Genomic DNA, 23,919 nt, shown 5'->3' with positions numbered 1-23,919 from the left:
TCTTCCCTTGGCAAACTGCATGGCTACCATCTTTATCTCCATCTTTGCTAACAAGCAAAGTTCATCATTGACCGTTACTTGACTCGTGCACTAACAAGCAACTGCTGCACTATCTGCTCATTGACCGTCCTTCAACCCATCCATCTGTACCCTTGAATCTATGCCTATCAGAGCTCCTTTTAAGTCTTCCGTTTAACAAGGTACTTTCCAGCAGTATACTGGCAAGCCATCATATCTTCATTAAAACACCTAGATTAGACTGCAGGTGGCTATGAGGTGATCTGACATACCCAAAGCTGCTGGGGCCTGAAAGGGGAATACAAGCCTCCAGGCAAATCACAACTATATTCTGATTATATTTATCAGCTTAATACTATTATAGCTTGCTAATACAATGTGCTGGCACAAGGTATACACCAGGTGAAACATTTGGCTCAAACAACGGAAAGTGGATCAGGCCTCTCAGCAGAAATTGGTCAGCCTCCCATTCTCTGGCTTGCAGGTTTTCGGGGGTTCACTTGAAAAGCATTTGGTTGAGACGAAGGATAGGAAAGAGGTGCTTCCTTCTGTCAAGAAGGATAACCAGAAGGGCCCCCCAAATGCTTTCTTTCATAATACCAAAGGCTTTGTAAAATCTGTAAGTATACTCACTTCAAGGTCTGCTGGGGGAGGCAGGGGACTGGCTGCCTCTAAGCTAGAGATGTGAAGGCCTGAATAAAAACTGAAAAAATTAAGAAAAAAACAATTTCCCCCCCAAAGGCTTTTTTTGTTTTTTTCCCCAAAAATTGAAAAAAATGAAAAAAGAAATGGATTATGGAATGTTTTATTTTAGCATGATGAATAAAATGTTTCACTGAATCTTGCCCCCCCCCATTCTCATTTCTTTCTATGGGAATGGATGCTTTATGTCTGCTTGACACTGGACGATGAGTGGAAACATAAATAATTTTCTTTGTTATTAATGTTGATGGTTTCTTCTGCTTTTTTAATTGTTTTTGCCTGCTCCTCATAAACTGGCAAAACGAAAGAGGTTCCTTACAGTTCAGGTGTTCCTTACAGTTCAGGATCTTGTAGATCCATTTGTTACCAGAAAATGTAAAATTTTTAAAAAGTAAATTCAGTTTGTAATAAATGTTTGAATAAAATGCACTTTTAATATACCAAATGTGATAACTTTACGCCAAACCAACTTGTACATAATTACCTTTGATGTTCCTGAAGTAACAAAGCGACTTTCAATCTGTAAAAAGTGCTAATATTGCATTTTTTCAATTTTTCCAAATATTTTGTTTTTTTCTGAAAAAAACTGGGTTTTTTCCATGGCTTCAAAATTTCTGGAAATTTTACATTTCTACCCTAAGCTGACCAGTAGTCTCTCCCACTCCTCTTGCAGGTTCTCTAAAGGTGCCACTTGACACCACCAGGGATCTAGATCAGCTTTCAGTGGGTGCTCGGTTTCTACATGGCTGGCTGGCACAGCATCATTTTGGACAAGTTAGTGCTAGATACCATCACAGTTGGCTAGGTGCTGGGGCTGTCCCGGACTCTACACAACAGGTTTCTTCCAACTTCAAGATCTCAGACAACCACCAGAACTACAGAAGGGCCTTTGACTGTGTCATTCTGTCCCCAATCCTCCCTCTTCATGGAGAAGGATGTGCCATACTCTGGATGTCCGTCATGCCCTGCAGTTCTACTTAAATGGAACCCAAGGAATCCGAGATTGGAATTCTTGTTTGTTTCTTTGCAGGTGCATTAGCTGGCAATAAAGGTCCCTCCTCTTCTATTGCTAGGTGGTTCAGAGGCTTTGGGGATGGCCTATGAGACCTTCAGTAAGCAGCCTGCAGCAGGGGTACTGGCTCACTCGCTGAGGGGAGTGGCTACCTTGGCTGCATGCCAGGGTGGGTTTCCCATTGAAGACATTTGTAAAGAAGCTACATGGGCCTCTGTGCACACCCTTTCAAGGCATTATCAGGTGGATGTGGTTTCTTCTTCTGGCACTGTGTTTGGAAGGAGAGTGTTGCAAGGGGTTGTTCTCACTTAGGCATGTTGCAGAGTAAGCCTGCCCTAGAATGGGATTGCTGTGTTACATCCCTGTCAACAGAGTGTCCTCTTTTGTGTCTGACAAAAGATACTTACTGTGAATTGCTATTTGTAGCAATGTTTACAGCATTGTTGTAAACCTCCCAGAGAGCTTCGGCTATGGGGCGGTATACAAATGCAGTAAATACATAAATAAATAAATAAATTTGCAAACTGGAGTGGAGGTCACTCAGCTCACCTCTCATTTTCTCTGGTTGGTGGTTGCTGTGTTGGGTAGTTACCACTGAGTTGGAGTGGATTGGTGGCCTCTCTGTATTTACAGTTTTATATTACTGGGTTCCCTGTGTGTTTGGTCTGGAGTTTGGTGGGGGTGGGGGAGTTGTCTTGCTGTGCCAGTTGGTCTGATGAAAGAGATGGCTCCTGCCCCTGGAGAGGAGGTGGAAGATTAGAAAGGTCCCTGCCTGTCACTCCCAGGGGGAGGATCATCCCTGTAAACAGAGTGCCCTCCCCTTCAGTCAGCAAATAGCAATTCATGGCAAGTAAATTTCCCATTTTTCACAGACATTGACTGTATAATCTTTAATACAATCCTGCAAGGTAGTTCTGTATTATCTCCATATTGCAGATTACTGAGAGGGCTGAGACTTGCCTTAAATCGTCTATAGTGTTCATGACTGAGGCAAGATTTGAACCAAGGACTTTCTGGCTCACACTCTTGTTTTGTATACTGTAGAAGGGTTGTAGCTCAGTGGTAGAGCATCTGCCTTGCATGCAGAAAGTCCCAGGTTCAATCCCCAGCATCTCTAGGTAGGGCTTGGAGGGACTCCTGCCTGAAATCTTGGAGAGCTGCTGCCAGTCAGTGTAGACAATACTGGGCTGGATGGACCAATGGTCTGACTCAGTATAAGCTTCCTATCAGTGATCAACATTACTAATGCCAATAGTGTTTTTGCAGGTTTGGTGACAGTTGGGAACTACAGCTGAAAGGTTCGGGAAGGACACCATATTCTAGGTTTGTCGTGTTTTGGCATAAATACTCTGTATTCACTCTTGATGACTTTTGGTTTAGTTTCTGTTATTCATCAAAACCTTTAATTTCAGTGATTCATCCTAACTTTAAAAACCAACCAGAAACCCAACTTTGAATCATAGTTACCTGTTTCTCATATATACCCCCCTCTCTGTATATATACACCTGACATAATTTACAGACATGACTCCATAACAATACAGTAGGGCCCCACTCATGCAACAGGTTAGGCTCCAGACCCCCGCCGAAAAGTGAAAACCACCAAAAAGCAGATCAGCTGTGGCGCGGGGGTCTGGAACCTAACCCGCTGATCGCACCAGAGGAGGAGAAGATCAGATCTTCCCTTCCTCGGGCGCGATGAGCTCGAGCGGGAGTCTGATCGCTCCAGAAGAGGAGAAGATCAGCTGTTTCCATGAAACTGTCATACATGCATGTATCTCTTTAGGATTTACCCCATGCCCGCTGTGCCAAATATCGCATCAGAATAGGGAAAGGCAAATGCAGTGATTTCTAGCCTGTGTCATTTTTGTGAGGTTTCCCTTCTGTTGCATTTTACATTAATCTATGAACTTATTTTTAAAAGTTTTTTTTTTTTTACAATAATTTTTATTCAAATTTTCATAAAACATACAAAACAAAATCATAAAACATTCAAAGACAAAAAAACAAAACAAAACAAAAATGATTAAACAAAAAAATAAAATGTTGACTTCCCATTTGTCGCAGATCAAATCAGTTATAGGTCTACAATATATAACAATCCTGTCTCTTAAATTATATTATAAGATCACTTTCCTCCAGTAGTTATCTTAATTAATCATCAAATCTCATAAACATTACTTTATTCTTTCCACAAAAAGTCAAAGAGAGGTTTCAATTCTTTAAGAAATATATCTATCAATTTTTCTCCAAATAAACATGTCGATTAATCCATCTCGTTAATAATAATAATAATCTTATTGTCATAACCATAGTCCAAATAAACATATCGATTAATCCATCTCATCAAAATCTGTTAGGTCCAATAATTTCAATAGCCATTATTCCATTATCCATATTAATTCCATCTTCCATCTTCAATGGTCCTGTTAAGTCCAGTAATTTCAGTGTCCAATCTTCCATTATCAGTATTCCATAATAATCTTGCTGTCATAGCCATAGTCATATAATAAGAGTCTGATGGGAATTTCCTCTATCCCAAATAATTTCTTGCCATCAATTCTGAATAAGTTGCTGAAATATTGTTGTAAAGTCATATCTGTGTTCTTCTTTTTTACAAAATGCACTGGCTCATCTCTTGAGAGTTTTTCCATTGTCACATGGCTGCAGTTAATTCCATAGATTTTCTCTATATCAAGCTCCATCACGTCATTCCAGTCCAGAAGATTATCCAAGCCATTGATAACTTTATCTCTAATATCTTCATTAATTTCTTCAGAGATAACGTTAAATTCCAAACAGTAGATTTTATTTCTAATATCCATAAACTCCAGATCTTTTTCCAATTCCACATAACTTATTTTTAAAAGTTTAAATATGTATTTTCTTTTACATATGCATGAAATATGTATTTTGATATGTACAGTCTTTCCCTTAGAATCCCATGCCAACTCAAGCATTTTGTTATGTCTGTTCCTAATTCAAAGGACAGGATAAAATGCATATTCCTTTTTTTCCTTTCCATAGGAGCGGGGATGGCAGAGCTGTGCTCCACTCTTCTGTTCGAGAATTCCTGGGAAGTGAGGCTATGCATTACCTTGGCATTCCCACAAGCAGGGCAGCTAGGTAGGTATTGTATCCTTGTTTGTTTGTTTTTTAGACTGTGGTCATATGCCTACTTTATTCCACTGAAGTCAACATGTCAACATTTTGTGGACTTGTTTATTTTGTTTGGCTTTTTTTGTTTTTGGTGTGGATGCAGTAGACAGAGTGTTGAACTAGGACTGGGGAGACCCAAGTTCAAATCCCTACTCAGCCATGAAGTTCTCTGGGTGACTTTGGGTCTCACACATATACTCTCAGCCTAGCCTACTTCAAAGGGTTGTTGTGAGGGTGGAAGTGGAGGTAGGGAGAAATGTCTTAAAACAGTGCAACTCAAGGCAGCATGGTATGTTATGAGAAAAATGTAGCCTTTTTGTCTTAATGCTAGTGCAAGGCCAGGGGAGGGATATTTGCAGAGGAGGTGGAAAGGGCACTTAACCAATCCTGTATTGGTCAGTTCAGCTCAGCAAAAGCTCTCCCTCGCAACCCCCAAGCTCTTTAGCTCATGTTCCCTCCAGCTGGGCTCTGAAGCTGGAAGTAAGCCTGACTGGGAGGAAATGGCCTTGGGGTGGCAGTGAATGGGGGATAGAAAATTGCCAGGGATAGTTAGTGGGCACAGGAAGTATTAAGCACCTCCTGCCCATTTATTCTCTCCTACACATGTGTGGCACTACGACCTGGGAGACCAGAGTTTGAATCCCCACACAGCCATGAAGCTCACTGGGTGACCTTGGGCCAGTCACTGCCTCTCAGCCTCAGAGGAAGGCAATGGTGAACCCCCTCTGAATACCGCTTACCATGAAAACCCTATTGATAGGCTCTCCATAAGTCAGAATCGACTTGAAGGCAGTCCATTTCCATTTTTCACACATGCTCTGCTTACCACCCCTGCATTCATGGTACTTAAGAAAACACAAGGTTTAAGAACATGAATTTGTCAACGTGACATGTAGTCTGATCTCAGTGAACCAGTTCTTCTTAGAGAGATGCTGCTGCCAGAAAGAAGCTTGAGCTCCTTTCCAGAATGTGTCTCAACTGGGACAAGAATCAGAGTTGCAAGCTTCATTTTATGCTGCCCTGCTGATTCCAAGCTCTGCTAATATTCTTTTTTCTACAGCTTTATTGCTCTGTTACCTTCCCCTGCCCATCCTGTTGACATTGTCCATCCCCAATGTGAAGTCAGTGGAGAACACTGCAAGTTGAACCTTATACATATTTATTTTTTATACTGCATGATTGTAAGAAAATCTCTAAGTGGTTTACAAAAAGATTAAATTCATGAATTAAAAACAGCTAAAACAAAATTAAAAACATTTAAAAGACAATTAAAACAGCAATAGACTAAAAAGAAATGAAAATACATTAATATCCTAAACAGAATAATTTCCTAAACAGAAGTGTTTTGAGCAGATGCTGGAAAGAATACCGCAAAGGCCCCTGCCTGATGTCAATAGTCAGGAAGTTCCAAAGTATAGGAAGTGCCACGTGAAAGGAATATTATTCTTACAGGTGGAATATCATGAACTGGTGATATCGAAGATCAGAGTAAAGCTAAAGAAGAAGAAGAACAACAAAGCAATTATAATGCCGGAATACAATCTAAATAACATCCCAGAGGAATATAAAGATCAAATAAGGAACAGGTTTGAGGCTTTAAACTTAGTTGATAGAGAACCAGAGAACCAGAAGAACTATGGATTGAAGTCAGAGACATTATCAGGGAAGAATGCAAAAAGACAATACCTCTAGTTAAAAAGTGGGAAAGACCTCAGTGGATGACTGAAGAAACTCTTAAAATGGTTAAAGAAAGAAGGAAAGCAAAAGCAAAAGGAGATAGAAACACGGCCAGAACCCTAAATGCAATAATACAGCGACTAATATGTAGGGACAAAAAGAACTATTACAATAGTTAGCGTATAGAAATAGAAGAGGACAACAATAAGGTGGAACAAGAGCCCTATTCCAAAAGATTAGAGAAATGAAAGGGAAATTTAAACCAAGAGGAGAGATACTGAATAACCAACAGGGGAGCACACAGACTGACCGAGATGAAATAAAGGAAGATGGAAGCAGTACACTGAAGAATTATATAAAAGAAATGCAAGGATGACAAGTTCATTAACGGAGGAACAGTATGAAGAAGAACCAGAAATTCTAGAATGTGAGGTAAAAGCTGCTTTTAAAATACTTGGAGGAAACAAATTACCAGGAACAGATGGCATACCAATAGAGTTGCTACAAGTTACTGAGACTGAATCTATCCAAATTTTGACAAAAAATTGTCAACAAATATGGAAAAGAAAACAATGGCCCACAGACTGGAAGTGTTCAATATATATCCCAATTTCAAAGAAAGGGGATCCCAGGGAATGCAGTAATTATCGGACTATTGCCTTAATATCCCATGCACGTAAAGTAATGCTCAAGATTCTACAATAAAGGCTCTTACCATATATGGAGCAAGAAATGCCAGATGTCAAAGCTGAATTTAGAAAAGGAAGAGGTACCAGAGATTATATTGCAAACGTACATTGGATAATGGAACAGACCAAGAAATTTCAGAAGAAAATCACCCTGTGCTTTATAGATTTCAGCAATGCCTTTCAATGTGTAGATCATGAAAAACTATGGAATGCTTTAAAAGAAATGGGGGTGCCACAGCATCTGATTTTCCTGATGCACAACCTGGACAAGAGGCTACTGTAAGGACAAAATATGGAGAAACCGATTGGTTCCCCATCGGAAAGGGTGTGAGACGGGTGTATTTTATCACCCTATTTGTTTAATCTATACACAGAACACATCATAACAGAAAGTGGGATTAGACCAAGATGAAGACATGTGAAAATTGGAGGGAGAATTACCAATAATTTAAGATATGCAGACGATACCATACTACTAGCAGAAACCAGTAATGATTTGAAATGAATGCTGTTGAAAATTAAAGAGGAAAGCACAAAAGCAGGACTACAGTTGAATGTCAAGAAGACTAAAGTAATGACAACAGAAGATTTATTTAACTTTAAAGTTGACAATGAGGACATTGAACCTGTCAAGGATTATCAATACCGTGGCACAGTCATTAACCAAAATGGAGATAATAGTCAAGAAATCAGAAGAAGGCTAGGACTGGGGAGGGCATCTATGAGAGAACTAGAAAAGGTCCTCAAATGCAAAGATGTATCACTGGACACTAAAGTCAGGATCATTCAGACCATGGTATTCCCAATGTCTATGTATGGATGTGAAAGTTGGACAGTGAAAAAAGTGGATAAGAGAAAAATAAACTCATTTGAAATGTGATGTTGAAAGGAGAGCTTTGTGGATACCATGGACTGCAAAAAAGACAAATAATTTGGTGTTAGAACAAATTAAACCAGCACTATCATTAGAAGCTAAAATGATGAAACTGAGGTTATCCTACTTTGGACACATCATGAGAAGACATGATTCACTAGAAAAGACAACAATGCTGGGAAAACCAGAAGGGAGTAGAAAAAGAGGAAGGCCAAACAAGAGATGGACTGGTTCCATAAAGGAAGCCACAGACCTGAATTTACCAGATCTGAACAGGATAGTTTATATCAAATGCTGTTGGAGGTCGTAATTGACTTGAAGGCACATAACAACAACAACTAATTATGTGGCACCTGTAACAGTGCGAATTCCACAGATTGAAGTGGTTGAATTGGCACATACGGTGTAAGGTAATCCCACAGCTGAATTGGTCCCAAGCTGTTAGGGCTTTATATACCAATATACCTCAAACTTGATTCCGTAACAAATCAACAATCAGTGCATATCTCTGAGCAGAGAGTATTGTATGCTGACAGGGTCTTACTCCTGTCAGCAACTGTCCTGCAGCATTCTGCACTAATTGCAGTTTCCAGGTAAAGTGCAAAGGAAGCTCCACATAGAGTACATTGCAGTAATCCAGTCACCAGTGATGGAATTGCTGTGGTCAAGTTCTCCTGTCCAGGAATGGTCCTGGCAGTCATAGCAGGTGCATCTAGTAAAAGGTGTTTCTAGCCAGTGAGGCTAGACAGAGCTGGGTCCAGAAGTACTCCCAAAATATGTAGCTGCTCCTTCAGGGGTAGCGCAACCTCATCCAGGGCAGGAATGGACCATTTTATCTGACACAGGAAACTACTCACTCCCAGTGTCTCCTTGCTAGGATTCAAGCCCAGCTTATTTTCCCTCATCCATCCCACTGCATCCAGACACCAGTCCAGGGTCTGCACGGTCTCCCTTGATTCAGATGCTATGAAGAAATAGAGCATACTGATAATACCTTGCTCCAAAACTCCTAATGAGTTACATATATATATATATATACGGTATATATATATATATATACGGTATATATATACGGTATATATATGGTATATATACGATATATATATATATGTATATATACGGTATATACATATAGATGTACATCCTTATGTATACATTTGGAAAGGCTTGAACAAGTTTTAATTTTGACAAATTTGAGAATTCCTTTGGAAATAGGGCTCTCTCCCCCCTTTTGTGGGTGTGCCATGTCCTCTTCCTTTCTGCCCATCTTACATCAATCCTTCTTGCACCACAAAATATTGTGGCTTTCTGAGGCATGTGCTACTTCATGACCCTTCTTTCCATTCCCTGACATGGCGAAGCAACCAGAAAGCAAAGCTCCATACAGCCATTGGAACCTTTTCCACAATTAGAGTGTTTTGTTTGAGTGAAATGAATGTGTAATTTATATATTCCCTCTAGACAGCATTTTGTTTTGGGGTATATCCAAGAAGTCAAAACACTGTTTTGTACCTGGGAAATTTACTATGGCTCATACCCCATCTTTTATAAATAAAAAGATGATTTTGGTTGAATGAGTGTGGTGCTCACCTGCAAGGTACAGTGTATGATGTAATTTCTGATGGAGAGCAACACATTTCCTCCCTCTTATTCATTAACTGTAGTGTCATTTTGTGGCCATATTTTGTTTATTTTTTAGACTTTTCAAAAAGTTATGAGGTAAAAAAGAATAGCAACCAGCAGCTACACACTGCTTTGCTACAAGTGCCTCTCATTACACTAACACCACATGAGATGCCTTGGTGTTGCTTCTGAAAAGTAGGTCACTGTGTGGTTACTGAAATTCAATGGGTGTGTGATTATGAAGAACCTTTCTGAGAGTTCATAGGAACTCTCCCTAGCATTAATCGGAAAACAAACTTTGCTTGTAGGAGGGCATCCTTTACAAATGACCTAATGGAAAGCTTGCTTCATTGCTTCAAGAAAAGGTCTTGCAGACTCAGTGAGTGATGCAAAACCCACAAGACTGTTGCGAACAGCATGAAAGCTTGTAGCAATGTTATGACCCTCCTTGGATGCTGCTGTGACACGTTGCTTGATTCAAAGACAATAGCCAGCATGATCTTTGTGGTACCAGGTCTGCTGAGTTCAGGTGACTTTTTGGCCTTTGTGCTTTGCCTGCTGTTTTTGAAGTGCTCGGCATATTAATATGGCTGTATGGGAGGGGGGAAGGCAGGACTCTAGAAAGCTTTCCAGACTTCTTTTCATAAATATTTAACTCAAACAACCCCAGCTGACAGCTAGATTGTTGCCAATGGAAAGCCGTTGCATCTCAACTGTTACAGTTAATTGACAAAGTTCTTGCTGAGTCTCTTGGCAGAAGAGTGGGAAAAAGCATATCATTTATCCAAGAGCACCCTGGAGATTGGCCCACTCCATTAGCTCTGTGTTCTTGTGTTACCAACAGGAACCTCCCGTCACAGAGTGATGCTAAATGAGGGAAGTATTTTTATCTGGCACCTTCATACTTAAAAGGCAAAGGTTTCTGGAACAGAGTACAGGAAGATATTGGAGTGAAGCAGTATACACGGTGTTGGATAAGGAATATTCATGGTGAACTTCAGGCAGTTCATGGGATGTCCAAGCAGGGAAGCTGGGAACAAGGAGTATCTTTTCACCCAAGCTCACGCGTTTGTTTTAGGTGTCTATGGTGACATCCATTTGTACATGTTTCTAAAGACATTTCGAGTGCTAGACCTACCAGTTTGGTTCTGTGGCCAGAGAGCTAGTTTTGAACCAGACAGGTCTTGGTCTTGAAATCCCAACTTCCCTGTGGCTTCACTTGGTGGCCCTACACAAGTATCACATTGGTGAACTAGGGTTAATAGTAAAGAAAGGCTTGTAGATCACTTCACAGAATTAAAGTAAGAAACAAAATATGCCAATAATAATCACAAATATGGTAACATCTTCCTTGGCTTCTCCTTTCTGCCGTGTGTTGCCAAACAATATTTATTTGAATGGCTTAAAGTGAAGACATCCGTTACAGCTTGATAAACAAAAGTGTTAATGCTGGAGTGCTTTTTGCATAGACACACTGGCACATGGTCTTTTGTGCCACCATGGTTGCACCCCTCTATTCCTCCAGGGTATAGGTTTGTATGAAGAATTGTCAATGTGAACTGGTTGAGCGTCTGCCTTCCATGCAGAAGGTCCAGGCTCAATTCCTGGCATCTCCAAGTAGGGCTGGGAATTTCCCTGTCTGAAAACCTGAAGAGCTGCTGCCAGTCAGTGTAAACAATACTGAGCTAGATTGACCAATGTTCTGACTCATTTTAAGGCCACTTCCTATATTTCTAGGCTGACTGTACACAGAGACACTTTGGATATAGACTTGGTTATTTTGAGTGCATCTGAAGATTTTTAGTCCAAAACTATCAGGCTTTTCAGCAGCCCTTATTGATTAAGAATGTACGTGTCTTCATAACTAAATTCTCAAGGTGACATACAACAAAAATAGAAGCAAAAGACATAAAAACAAGTAGCAAAGGTATATGGATCTAGGCCAAAGTTCAGAAGACCTTATTGAAGTATTCTTTTTTCAAGTAGATCTGTTGTTAGTCATTGTTTTTAAAAGGATTCCAGATGTTAAGATGATTTTGCATATTACGGGTTTCTGGTTTCATCTCTTTTGCATTCTGATGCTAGTACTGTTCAGGTCCTTTATAGAACGATTTGACTTTTTTTGTGTTGATATTTTTAGTTGTCCTGATGAAGACATTTGTTGAAACATGTTGGACATTTCATTTGCATTAATAAATTCTGCTTGGACACCTGCTTGAGATTCAGTTCTTTTTTTTTTTGCTATTCTTGGTACTGTTCTCTTTCTTTAATGGTTGTGGACTGCCCAGTTTACGTACTGTCCCATGCACAGGTTTGTGGCTAGCTGTGGTGTGTAAACTGGTCATTTGTAGATTTAGATATTAGAGAGTCAACATTATTTAATGTAAATTAGTGATCCCTAACAGTGTGTGTGCGTGTGTGTGTGTGTTTTAACCCTTGTCCTGCTTACCTCTTTGGAAGGAGGTAAGCACAGTGGTGGAGCATCTGCCTTGCATACAGAAGGTCTGAGTTTCAATCCCCTATCTGAAATCCTGGAGAGCTACCAGGGCTGTGGAGTCGGAGTCGGAGTCTGTAGAAATGTACCGACTCCAACTCCGGCTTCAAAATAAATTTTGATTGACAATTTTTTTTAAATATAAATTCAAAATGTCAAAGAAGCTTCCCATGAAGTCAGCTGTATTTGAGCATTTCACCATAACTCAAGATGGAAAACATTTTGTGTGTCAGTGTATGACACAAGACCCAGATGAAGACAAATGCTGTGATGCCAAGATCAGCGCATATTCAGGCAGCGATAAAAATGCTCCTATGAGAGCTTCCAATTTAAAAAGACATTTACAGCCCTTTCCAGGGCTGTGGAGTTGGAAGCAATTTTGGGTGGAGTCGGAGTTGGGCAGTAGAAAAATAGAGGAGTCGGATTCGACGGTTTGGCGTACCGACTCCACAGCCCTGAGAGCTACTATCAGTCAGTGTAAACAGTGCTGAGATAAATGGACCAATGATCTGACTTGGTGTAAGGCAGCTTCCTATGTTTCCATTCAGTCCCCCCCCCTGCACTGCATTTCACATGTGGGTTCAAGGTTCTAGTTTTGGTGTACAAAGCTCTATGCAGCTCGGGACCAGGATACCTGAAACAGAGTCTTACCCATTATATACCGAGTCGATCACTGTGCTCTGCAGGTGAGGGCCTCCTGCAGATACCATCTTATCAGGAGGCCCATTTCGCACAACATAGGAAGCAGACCTTTTGTGTAGTAGCACCTACCCTTTGGAATTCCCTCCCCTTAAATATTAGACAGGTGCCATCTCTGTTATCTTTTCGGCGCCTATTGAAGACCTTCCTCTTTCAACAAGCCTTTTAAGTAGACCTTATCTCAGTCTACGTCTATGCTGAAATTGCTTTTTAAGATGTTTTTGAAGTTGTTTTGTAAAGATGTTTTTAAGATGTTTTGTTTTAATATGTTTTTAAAGATGTTTTGTTTTAATATATTTTAAAGTTTTTTGGTTTTAAGATGTTTTAAAGTGCTTTTAGTGTTTTTGTTTGCTGCCCTGGGCATGCATATATATTTACCTTTGCAGACATGCATGCGAAACCTTGCAGGGGTACCACCAATTTTCTTCGGAAACTTGCCACTTCCCAATGCTACTTTCCCTACAATAATATACACATGCATTTCCTCCCTGAAGTGGTCAGGTTGAGTATACTGTCACCTTCATTCTCCCTCAGCCTTTTCTTCTGAGAAAGAAATCCATGCATGCTTTATCTTACCTTTATCTATGCTAGATGTCTTGAAGACAAGATAAAATCAAGTAGAATGAGTTACCAGTTAGCCCTGAAACTGGGGAGGCAGTAATGTAGCAAACAGGCAGAGGTCCTGGAGACCACCCATCCTGCTCCCCCCCACACACACAGCTGTTATGCTGGGTTTATGTTTGAGGTGGGCAAGCAGCATGCACATATGGGGACATATGGCAGTGTCACTTCTGGTGTGACTCAGCCACAGGTAACCCACATACGCAACAGGAGCCTAAATCATCATGTGCTTTTAAAAAATAGAAGCTACGACTAGCCTGGTAACTTTGTGAAATGGCCCTCAATTTCTTAGTACTCAGTTTGGCAGGACTGGACTTACCTGTGTTTGAATTTCTCTCTCTCTTTGAAAATGTAGTATGAATCCATTTACTAGCACACAGCCCTGAAACAACTTTAACCTGCTTCATACTAATTGCTCAGTTCCTCTTGTTGCACAGTTTAGCTGTAAGTGACGACGATGTGTGGCGAGATCGGTTCTACACTGGGAATGTTAAGAAAGAAAGAGGTAACTCCTGCATTTCACATTGCTATTTTATAATACTGTCGTTGTCCACCTATCATTCTTTAAATTACATGCTGATATTCTTCCTCCCATTTTCATGATGTAAATATAACAAATGTAAAAAATCATGAATATTCAATAGCTGGTGTTTGTATTGTCAACTTTCTTGGAGTTAGGTCAGTATTAGAAGGTTGTTTGTGGGCCGATAACACTCTCTGTTGTGTATATTTGAACAACAGAACACATTCGGGCAGCATTCTATACATTTTCTCTGTTTCAAGGATGCCACAACACTTCATTTTCCATACTTTTACATGATAGTCTAATCAGAGTTCAAAAACTAGAATTGAGATAGTCTTGATTTATTAGCCAAGATTTGAGCAACTGTAGGTTTGAATTATTGCATAGTCTTTTTTATTATGCCCATTTATTAATATTTTGTTTGTTCTGAAGTATTTTGAATTGTTCATTTGTGTTTTGGCTATTTTGTTTTCTGGCTTCTTATTTGCTTGGAGGTTCTATTTACATGTGTGTATATATACATTTTGCATACTGTTCTCTTTCATTTAACATCTTAGAAAATCATCACTTGGCCAATCATCACTCCAAGGTGGGGAATTAAGAAAGAACTTAAGAAAAGTTATTACAGATGATACCAAAGGTCTGTCTAGTCCTATAGGATTCAATCAGCCATTCCCCACTGTTGCGCCCCAGCAGTTGGTATTCAGCAGCATACTGCCTCTGATCATAGAAGTTCCATTTAGCCAATATGGCTAATAGCCACTGATGGACCTCTCCTCTCTGGCTTGTCTAATCCCCTATTAATCAGGCCATTTTCTCATTTGCTGTGGGCATTCTATAAACATAGATGAGACCCTCAATCACTGGAGAAATACTGGCTACATTTGAACATTACAATAAGCCAGCCTTTCCCAACCTTTGGGTCCCCAGATAGGACTACAATTCCTATCATCCCTAACCATTGGCCATGCTGGCTGGGGCTGATGGGAATTGTAGTCCAATGACATCTGATAAGCTGTGGTTTATTGTGATGGGAATGAGCCTAGGTGAGCCATGAGCGCACAGGATTCTTCTTCCCTCTCATCCTCTGGTGCAACCACGAAGAGGAATTTGGAAGCTTTCACTCCTGTGTTTGATTTGCCTTAGTTTATGTTGTCTGAATCGGATAAATTACATTTTAATCTTAACCATGGCTTGTTTGAAACAAGCCTGCTTTAAATCACGAACTGGCTTGTTTCAACATACTTAATATTAAACAATTTAAGGTTCAGACATAATGCTAAATTGGTTAATAAAAAATGAAGGAGACTGGTTCCAATCACCTTGCAGCTATATTGGGGAAGAAAGAATGCATGAGCCTGAGGCTTGCTGAGGTTCATTCCTCTCCCAATAAAACATAATTTATCATTGTCCCAACTGCAACCAGTGACTTTCTGCGAGAACTTTTCTGTTCCTATCAATAGAGGGAATACATTTGCGTTTGCATTGTGTTGCATGAGAGTATCTGATTCATCCATTGATGTCAGCTAGGGAGTCTACAAGCACAGGTGTCAGAAACAACGGTTCTTAAGAGACCCACCACGAAACCATTAGTGAAGCAGCAATTGAACTTTATTATAGGTTCTTGCAAGAGCGGGTGTCCACTAAGTAGGCACACACGAGTGACATTGGCACAGTCCTTTTATCCTAAAACCCGTCGCTTCGTTCCCTCCCCTGTTTCCTCATTGGTTGAGTACTTCATGGTTTACAACCTATCCGTATCGCGTATTCATGTTACAGGAAGTCCCGCCTCTGTTTACATCTCCCACTACTCACATATTTGCTCCCCCATACCCATATTTATTATTACCCATATTTGGTATATCTCCTTCCTCTGTTACTAACTGATAGAGAAGAACCTAACCACAAGTTGTTTCTGCTACACCTATTTCCTGGTATATTGTGTCTGCATTTCTTTAGCTAAGCTTATCTTCTTTGCCCACTAACCACATCCTCACTCCCTCCCAACAGCGACCAACATTTGCAAAAGCAACATATTTTATATATATCACACAGGGGTTCTGTGTGCACATGAGAATACACAGCATCAGAGTGCATTTTTATTTATTAACATGCATATACTTGTTTTTCAGGCGCTATAGTCTTGCGTGTTGCCAAATCATGGTTTCGAATAGGATCATTAGAAATTTTAGCTCATTCTGGAGAACTGGATTTATTAAGGTTAGAATTAAAAGTTTTTGTTTGTTGGATCAGTTTGCTTTTATCCAGATAATATAATAAAATGTCTGGAATCCAAAAGACTACATATGCACAGGGGCTCTTCAGCCCACCCCTTCCTGCCACAGGCTTGTGCATTTCCTGAAAATCTGGCTAAAGGTCAGGGGATTCTCTAGAAATGCATTCCATGATGCACAAGAGACTGCCACCATATGGGAATATCAGAATCCTGATACACACTCCCATGCATGGGCCTTTACATGGAAATGCTTTGCATTGACACACCGGCCTCTTTGAATCCTAGCCAATATAAAAGTTGAAAAGCATTTCAAATATTTAGATATCAGTCCTATAATATATATATATATATATATAGAGAGAGAGAGAGAGAGAGAGAGGGAGACATTGTTATGTGCCTCCAAGTCGATTTCGACTAATGGTGACTCTATGAATCAGCAATCTCCAATAGCATCTGTTGTAAACTACCCTGTTCAGATCTTGTAAGTTCAGGTCTGTGGCTTCCTTTATGGAATCAATCCATCTCTTGTCTGGCCTTCCTCTTTTCTACTCCTTTCTGTTTTTCCCAGCATTATTGTCTTTTCTAGTGAATCATGTCTTCTCATAATGTGTCCAAAGTATGATAACCTCAGTTTCATCATTTTAGCTTCTAATGGTAGTTCTGGTTTAATTTGTTCTAACACCCAGTTATTTGTCTTTTCCGCAGTCCATGGTATCTGCAAAGGTCTCCTCCAATACCACATTTCAAATTAGTTCATTTTTCTGCTATCCACTTTTTTCAATGTCCAACTTTCACATCCATACATAGAGATCAGGAATACCATTGTCTGAATGATTCTGACTTTGGTGTTCAGTGATACATATTTGCATTTGAGGACCTTTTCTAGTTCTCTCATAGCTGCTCTCCCCAGTCCTAGCCTTCTTCTGATTTCTTGGCTACTGCCTCCATTTTGGTTAATGACTGTACTGAGGTATTGATAATCCTTGACAAGTTCAATATCCTCGTTGTCAACTTTAAAGTTACATAAATTTTCTGTTGTCATTACTTCAGTCTTCTTGACGTTCAGCTGTAGTCCTGCTTTTGTGCTTTCCTCTAACTTTCATCTGCATTCGTTTAATAATATATTCATTTAGTAATATATATATATATATATATATATGCATCTTCTTTTTAAGCAATCAGGTGTTAGATTTGCAACCCTCCAAAGTACTAATTTAAGGGCATCATTATCATACAATTCCTTTTTAGATTGTGAAATAACAACACAGTGAAATGCATTTAACAACACATATGTATTGTAAAAAATATATGTTGAGTATTTTTCCATGTATAAAGGCCACTGCATATGCTTGATATTATGATTGCCCTGAATCACTTTTGAACTAAACATTTGCAAGATTAAGAGACTACTGCAAATACTTGTACAGCCTGTGAAGTCACATGTATTGTTGATTTTTGTGATGAGATACTGAAGGGCTTGTATTCACCCATTAGGATTGTTGACTTCTTTGGGTGGGGGAATAGCAGACATCCCCTGCCTGGCAGTGCCATTTCAGTTGTGTTTTACAACTCCTCTCAGTTTCAAGTCCATGCTGTAGTCCAAAAACACTCAAGTCCAGAAGACACTTGGCCAAATGGAACTTACTGAGCAGTTCTTTGGATTCTGACTATTAATAATTCATTCAGTTCTATATGGCTGGTTGCATGGAAGCAAATGTAGAAGGCTTGAAAATGTTCAAAAGCCAACGTAACAATTTGCCAGTTCTGTACAAACACTGGAAAATTGCAACATACTTAGGTGCTGTCATTACATTTTTACATCACTGAACTGCCAGGCATCTGGGTATTGACTCTCCCTTTTAATTAAAAGCTCTAAAACCCGTCCTGTGATCCACCCTGATAAAAGATAAAAGTCTTATTTGAAGAAACCCTGTGTGGTAAAGACTTAATATGGATTGGACTCTGGCTATAGACAAAATGCTTCCTGATTAACGAGTGTGTATTTCCTATAACCCATTTTAGCTTTCACAGAAAGGCATATATATACATGCATAGGACATATTTATTTGCTTACGGCATTTATATACTGCTTAATCATTAGCATTTCGAAGTGGTGATTTGTAAGTGATAGGTAGATACAATCTTAGAACAGAATCATCACTTCCATGTTGTTTCAGAGTTGTCTCTGATGGAAGAAATGTTTCATTTGTGATTTAGGTTGCTGCTAGACTTTATCATAGGCGAACACTTTCCATCAATAAACATGAATGATCCAAATAGATATCTGGTAAGTTTATAAGACTTTGTGCTTCTGGGAATAGAACAACAAAAACGAAAATATATAATCTATAATTTTCTGGGTGTCAAACTGAAACTCTTCAAATTAAAAAGGAAACAAAATGTAGTGTGTGCTATTTACTGTAGAAATAATATATCAAGAACACAGAAGTGACACTGCCTCTGTCCAGGAGGTTTATAGTCTATGGCCCAAACCGGGCATGGTGTGGGTGTTGCGTGATCAGGATCCCCATTTTTTTTCCTCATTAAAACCCCAGGTGGCTGCTTTGAAGACTGGGGAAGTGGCACTGGGGTAGAGTTTTTTAACCTTTTCCTCTGGCAATGTTTCCCAGTCTCCCCCCCCCCCAATCTGTTCTTAGTAGTCCTGAGACTGCAGAGCTGAAAGACAACACACTCTGACTTCTGCCATCAGCTGGGGGATCAAGGGCCACTAGGAGGCTGCACCTTGTGCTTGCCAGGAAGGATATTAGGGCAAAGGGGAAACCAACCTGACCCTATCCATTGACCCAAAGAGGATCAGCTACAGGAAGTTTGCTTCCACTCTCCCTACTAGAAATAACATTCTGCTCCAACTGCCAGTTGCAGAGACAAGGGGAAAGGGCACTCTGGGCCTGTCAGTTGGCTGAAGGGACAAGAGACACCAATGCTATTCAAGCAAAAACATTGGAAGGGGAAATCGGCATGGTCCAAACTAAACATAAATGTTTGTAGCTTACCGCTTCGTTCTGCCCTTGAAGAACTGATACTCCTTCTCTTGCCTTTTCCCCCCACTCTTCTTCCCTTGTATGTCTTGTCCTATTTTAAGTTTATAAGTCTGATGGAATGGGCCTCTCTCTCTCTCTCTCTCTCTCTCTCTCTCTCTCTCTCTCTCTCTCTCTCTCTCTCTCTCTCTCTCTCTCTCTCTCTCTCTTAATTGATATGAGCTGCTTTGGAGACAATATCTGAAATGCAGGATAAAAATATAGTTAGTAAGCAAGCAAGCTCTGCAAGTGAAAACATACAGGCACTATATGAAGGTCTGATGCTGATGCTGCTTTATTATTTTAAAGCCACACACACACACCCACACCCCCACACCCCCACACATACACACACACACACACACACACACACACACACATACACAGAGGGAGAACCTGATCAGTGAGCTCCCTCATCTTGTCTAAAATGAATTTAAGAATGTTAATTTTTGAATAACTTTTGTAAAATATGTTTGTATGTTTGACAGTGTTGTACCTTGTTTATGTTGATAAACTTCCAAGGTAAAACTGTGTTTGATTTCAGGACTTTTTCTCTAGAGTCGTATCTGAGACTGCACATCTGATTGCCTTGTGGATGTCAGTAGGCTTTGCTCATGGTGAGATACATTACTGCAGTGTTGTTGTTTTTGTGTGCCAAGGGTGTAAAATGTTTAGTTTCTTTTTTAAAAAATTGGTTTGGTGCACAAACGGATTATAGTATTTACCACCCACCATCCCAAAAGCCTACAAAGGAAGCTGCCTGGCCCATCCAGTACAGTCTAGGACAACAGACAGGGTTCGCTCCCAGCCTGACCTGGAGAAGCCAGGGACTGAACCTGAGACATTGTATATGCATGAGCTGTGTGCCCCAACCCTTTCCTACATCCTGACACCTGGCGGGCTCCTCATTACGCGCGCGTGCGAGAGAGAGAGAGAGGTTGAAAATGGCTAATCATGTGGATACCCCAGATTTACAGGGATTGGATGAATAAATCTAAATAATCCAATGTAAGTTAGTTGCTCATAGGGCTTCTTTGAAATCAGTGGGATTTAAGTTAGTCATCATGACTAACTTCTCACATTGATTTCAGTGGGGCTGTGAAAATTGGAGAAATACCAATAATTTAAGATATGCAGACGATACCATATTATTCGCAGAAACCAGTAATGATTTGAAACGACTGCTGATGAAAGTTAAAGAGGAAAGCACAAAAGCAGGACTACAGCTGAATGTCAAGAAGACTGAAGTAATGACAACAGAAAATTTATGTAACTTTAAAGTTGACAACGAGGATATTGAACTTGTCAAGGATTATCAATACCTCGGCACAGTCATTAACCAAAATGGAGACAAGAAATCAGAAGAAGACTAGGACTGGGGAGAGCAGCTATGAGAGAACTAGAAAAGGTCATCAAATACAAAAATGTATCACTGAATGCTAAAGTCAGGATCATTCAGACCATGGTATTCCTGATCACTATGTGTGGACGTGAAAGTAGGACATTGAAAAAAGTGGATAACAGAAAAATGAACTCATTTGAAATGTGGTATTGGAGGAGAGCTTTGTGGATACCATCGACTGCGAAAAAGACAAATAATTGGGTGTCAGAACAAATTAAACCAGAACTATCACTAGTAAAATGATGAAATTGAGGTTATCATACTTTGGATACATAATGACAAGACATGATTCACTAGAAAAGACAATAATGCTGGGAAAAACAGAAGAGAGTAGAAAAAGAGGAAGGCTAAACAAGAGATGGCTTGATTCCATAAAGGAAGTCACAGACCTGAACTTACAAGTTCTGAACAGGGTGATTCATGACAAATGCTATTGGGGGTCACTGATTCATAAGTCATAATCGACTTGGAGGCACATAACAACAACTAACTGCAACTAACTTTAAGCTGTTCATGATTAAGGAAAATACAACAAACCATGGCTATCTTGTTTTTAAAAAGAAACACCACCCCTTTTTACCTTTCTTCTTTCATGGTAAGGAAAAATGTCTCTTAGATAAAGAGATAGTACTTCAGCTTGGGTGCATTGCAAAAACTGTGCTGCTCATTCCATGGAGAACTCAGCATTACAGGAGACCCAGAGCTCCTACTGAAAATCTCATCCCTGTATTGAATTCTTCCCTCTCGTCTGGTATAATGTAGTAACACCTAGTCTGTCTTACGATGTCATGATATTATACACATCTGTGTCTTAAAATGCAGACTATTCCATTGGCCAAAAAGATGGCTTTGTGGCCAGGTTCCACAATGATACTTGAAGTACTGTTGCCACCACAATTTCTTCCAGAATTGTGCATTAGGATTATTCTTGATGCTCCTCAGGGCTCCGTAGTGGACGTCTATGTTTCGTCTTCCATTCCAAACTGCATGGTGCAGAGAGGTGGATGATCCTGCAGCACTTTGGCTAGGAAGGGAAGGAAGGGCTGTAGCTCGGTGGCAGAGCATCTGCTTTGCGTGCAAAAGGTCCCAGGTTCAGTCTTTGACACCTCCAGGTAGGACTGAAAGAGACACACACACCCCGGAAGCCTGTGGACAAAACTGAGCTCGGTGGACCAATGGCCTGACTGATAATAAGGCAGTTTTCTGTGTTGAAATCCCACTCTTGGTATGTATAAGGGAAACAGGCCAAGAAGTCTACTTCCCCATTTCCTTTGAGTCAGTTCATGGTCTTTCATAGATGCAGTAGGACCCCACTTCTCAGCGCCCCACTTTTGGCACGATCAGACTCCCGCTTGAGCTGATCGCGCCCAAGGAAGGGAAGATCTGATCTTCTCCTCCTCTGTTGCGATCAGCGGGTTAGGTTCCAGACCACCATGCTACAGCTGATCTGCTTTTTGGTGGTTTTTGCTTTCTGGCACGGGTCTGGAATCTAACCTGTATGAGTGGGGCCCTATTGTACTAGATGAGATATTATTTATTATTTATTGCATTGATATCCCATCTTTTCTCCAAGGGACTTAAGGTGGCATAGATGGTTCTCCCCCTCCTCATTTAATCCCCACAACATCCTTGTGAGGAAAGTTAGGCTGCGAGGCAGTGACTGACCCAAGGTCACCCAATGGGCTTCATGATCAAGTGGGGATTTCAGGTGCTAGTCCAACATTCACATTTCATTTCCAAGAAATCAGTGTTTTCTCAGAGATGACACTGTGCTGTTTTGATAGTGGTGTTGGTTGGAGTTGAGGCTGTTTTTATGATGCCTGTATGGTTTTGGTTTTGATTTATATATTTGTATTGCATATTGAGAGCCAGTGTGGTGTAGTGGTTAAGGTGTTGGACTACGACCTGGGTGACCTTCGGCCAGTCACTGCCTCTCAGCCTCATGAAAACCTTATTCATATGGTCGCCATAAGTCGGGATCGACTTGAAGGCAGTCCATTTTTTTATTGCATATTACTGTTTATTTTGTGTAGTGTGTTGTAAGCCATCCTGTGCTCTAGTGTGGAGGAAGGACATGGTACAAAAACTTTGAAATAAATAAATAAATCTTGTTTAATTTTAGGTGTGTGTAATACAGATAATTTCAGCCTGATATCCATTACTATAGATTATGGTCCATTTGGTTTTATGGACTCTTACAATCCAGGTAAGTTTAGCCTCAGTGAATGCAGAATTGTTTTCAGAATAAAAAATATTTAATCCTAAACAAATTATGGAATTTGAGTAGATCTGTATGTATGCAGTTTTTTTTCACAATGCGTTGCTCCTTTTGTTTCTGGGCTTTATACAGATTTGAGCAGGAGAAGTGTTAACAAGATTTGGAAAAAGGGGAGGGGAAAGGGCACCAAAACTGGAGTTAGAACAGGTGTAGTGACGGATCTTGCTGGCCACTGGAAGTACAATGAGTATACATTGAAGAAAAATGATGGTTTTGTTTTGCTTTTGAAATAAGAAAATAAGGTACTGCTAACAGTGTATTCTTGCCTTTGGCAAATATTAGACCTTGAGCTAGTCCAGTGTAAACTAATATCCTTGTGTTTAGAGAACTCTGGTTAAAATATTTTAGTGTCTACAGGACTTTGGTTAGTTGGAATCAATATGAAATATGAGTGTACTTAAATATGTTAAGGCTGATTGTTTATTCTGAATACTTTGCTGAACAAAAATACTACTTTGTTTCAGATTTTGTCCCAAACATGTCTGATGATGAAAGACAGTATAAAATAGGAAACCAGGCAAATATTGGGTTGTTTAATCTGAACAAGATGTTACAGGCTCTAAACCCATTACTGGATCCCAGACAAAAGCAGCTGTAAGTCTTAAAAGTGTCTTTGTGCTTAAAGGAGCTGGTGAGTGAGGCATACTTTAATGACCATATGTGCAAATCAAAAGAAAGGAGGTTTTTTGGAAGAAATTGTTTTGTAACTGTGCTTGCAAAAAAGAAAAGAGGACTTTTTTATGATGCCTGTACATGAGTGGTAAACTGTGTACATCAGCATAGGGGTTTTTCATAAACTGGGCTGTAGTATTGCTGCTGTCAGCCAAACTGGAAAGACAAAACAGAAATATTGGAATGCCAGGCAAATCCAGGA

The 23,919-nt window shown here is 40.0% G+C and overlaps 1 protein-coding gene across 1 annotated transcript in view; it reads left to right on the top strand.

Annotated features, from left to right (window-relative positions):
* Positions 1–23,919, top strand: part of LOC133364849 (protein adenylyltransferase SelO-like) — a 56,290-nt gene that overhangs the window by 12,932 nt on the left and 19,439 nt on the right. The window contains exons 6-13 of the mRNA XM_061585724.1: positions 2,999–3,055; positions 4,760–4,858; positions 14,006–14,073; positions 16,224–16,311; positions 18,545–18,614; positions 19,910–19,982; positions 22,890–22,973; positions 23,510–23,639. Of these exons, the coding sequence (XP_061441708.1) occupies positions 2,999–3,055; positions 4,760–4,858; positions 14,006–14,073; positions 16,224–16,311; positions 18,545–18,614; positions 19,910–19,982; positions 22,890–22,973; positions 23,510–23,639 (669 nt within the window). The remainder of the gene's footprint in view (positions 1–2,998; positions 3,056–4,759; positions 4,859–14,005; positions 14,074–16,223; positions 16,312–18,544; positions 18,615–19,909; positions 19,983–22,889; positions 22,974–23,509; positions 23,640–23,919) is intronic.

Source organism: Rhineura floridana, chromosome 10 (genome assembly GCF_030035675.1).
Source record: "Rhineura floridana isolate rRhiFlo1 chromosome 10, rRhiFlo1.hap2, whole genome shotgun sequence".
Classification (NCBI taxonomy): domain Eukaryota; kingdom Metazoa; phylum Chordata; class Lepidosauria; order Squamata; family Rhineuridae; genus Rhineura; species Rhineura floridana.
Note: the sequence above shows the minus strand (reverse complement) of the source record. Positions and strands in the feature narration are given on the sequence as shown.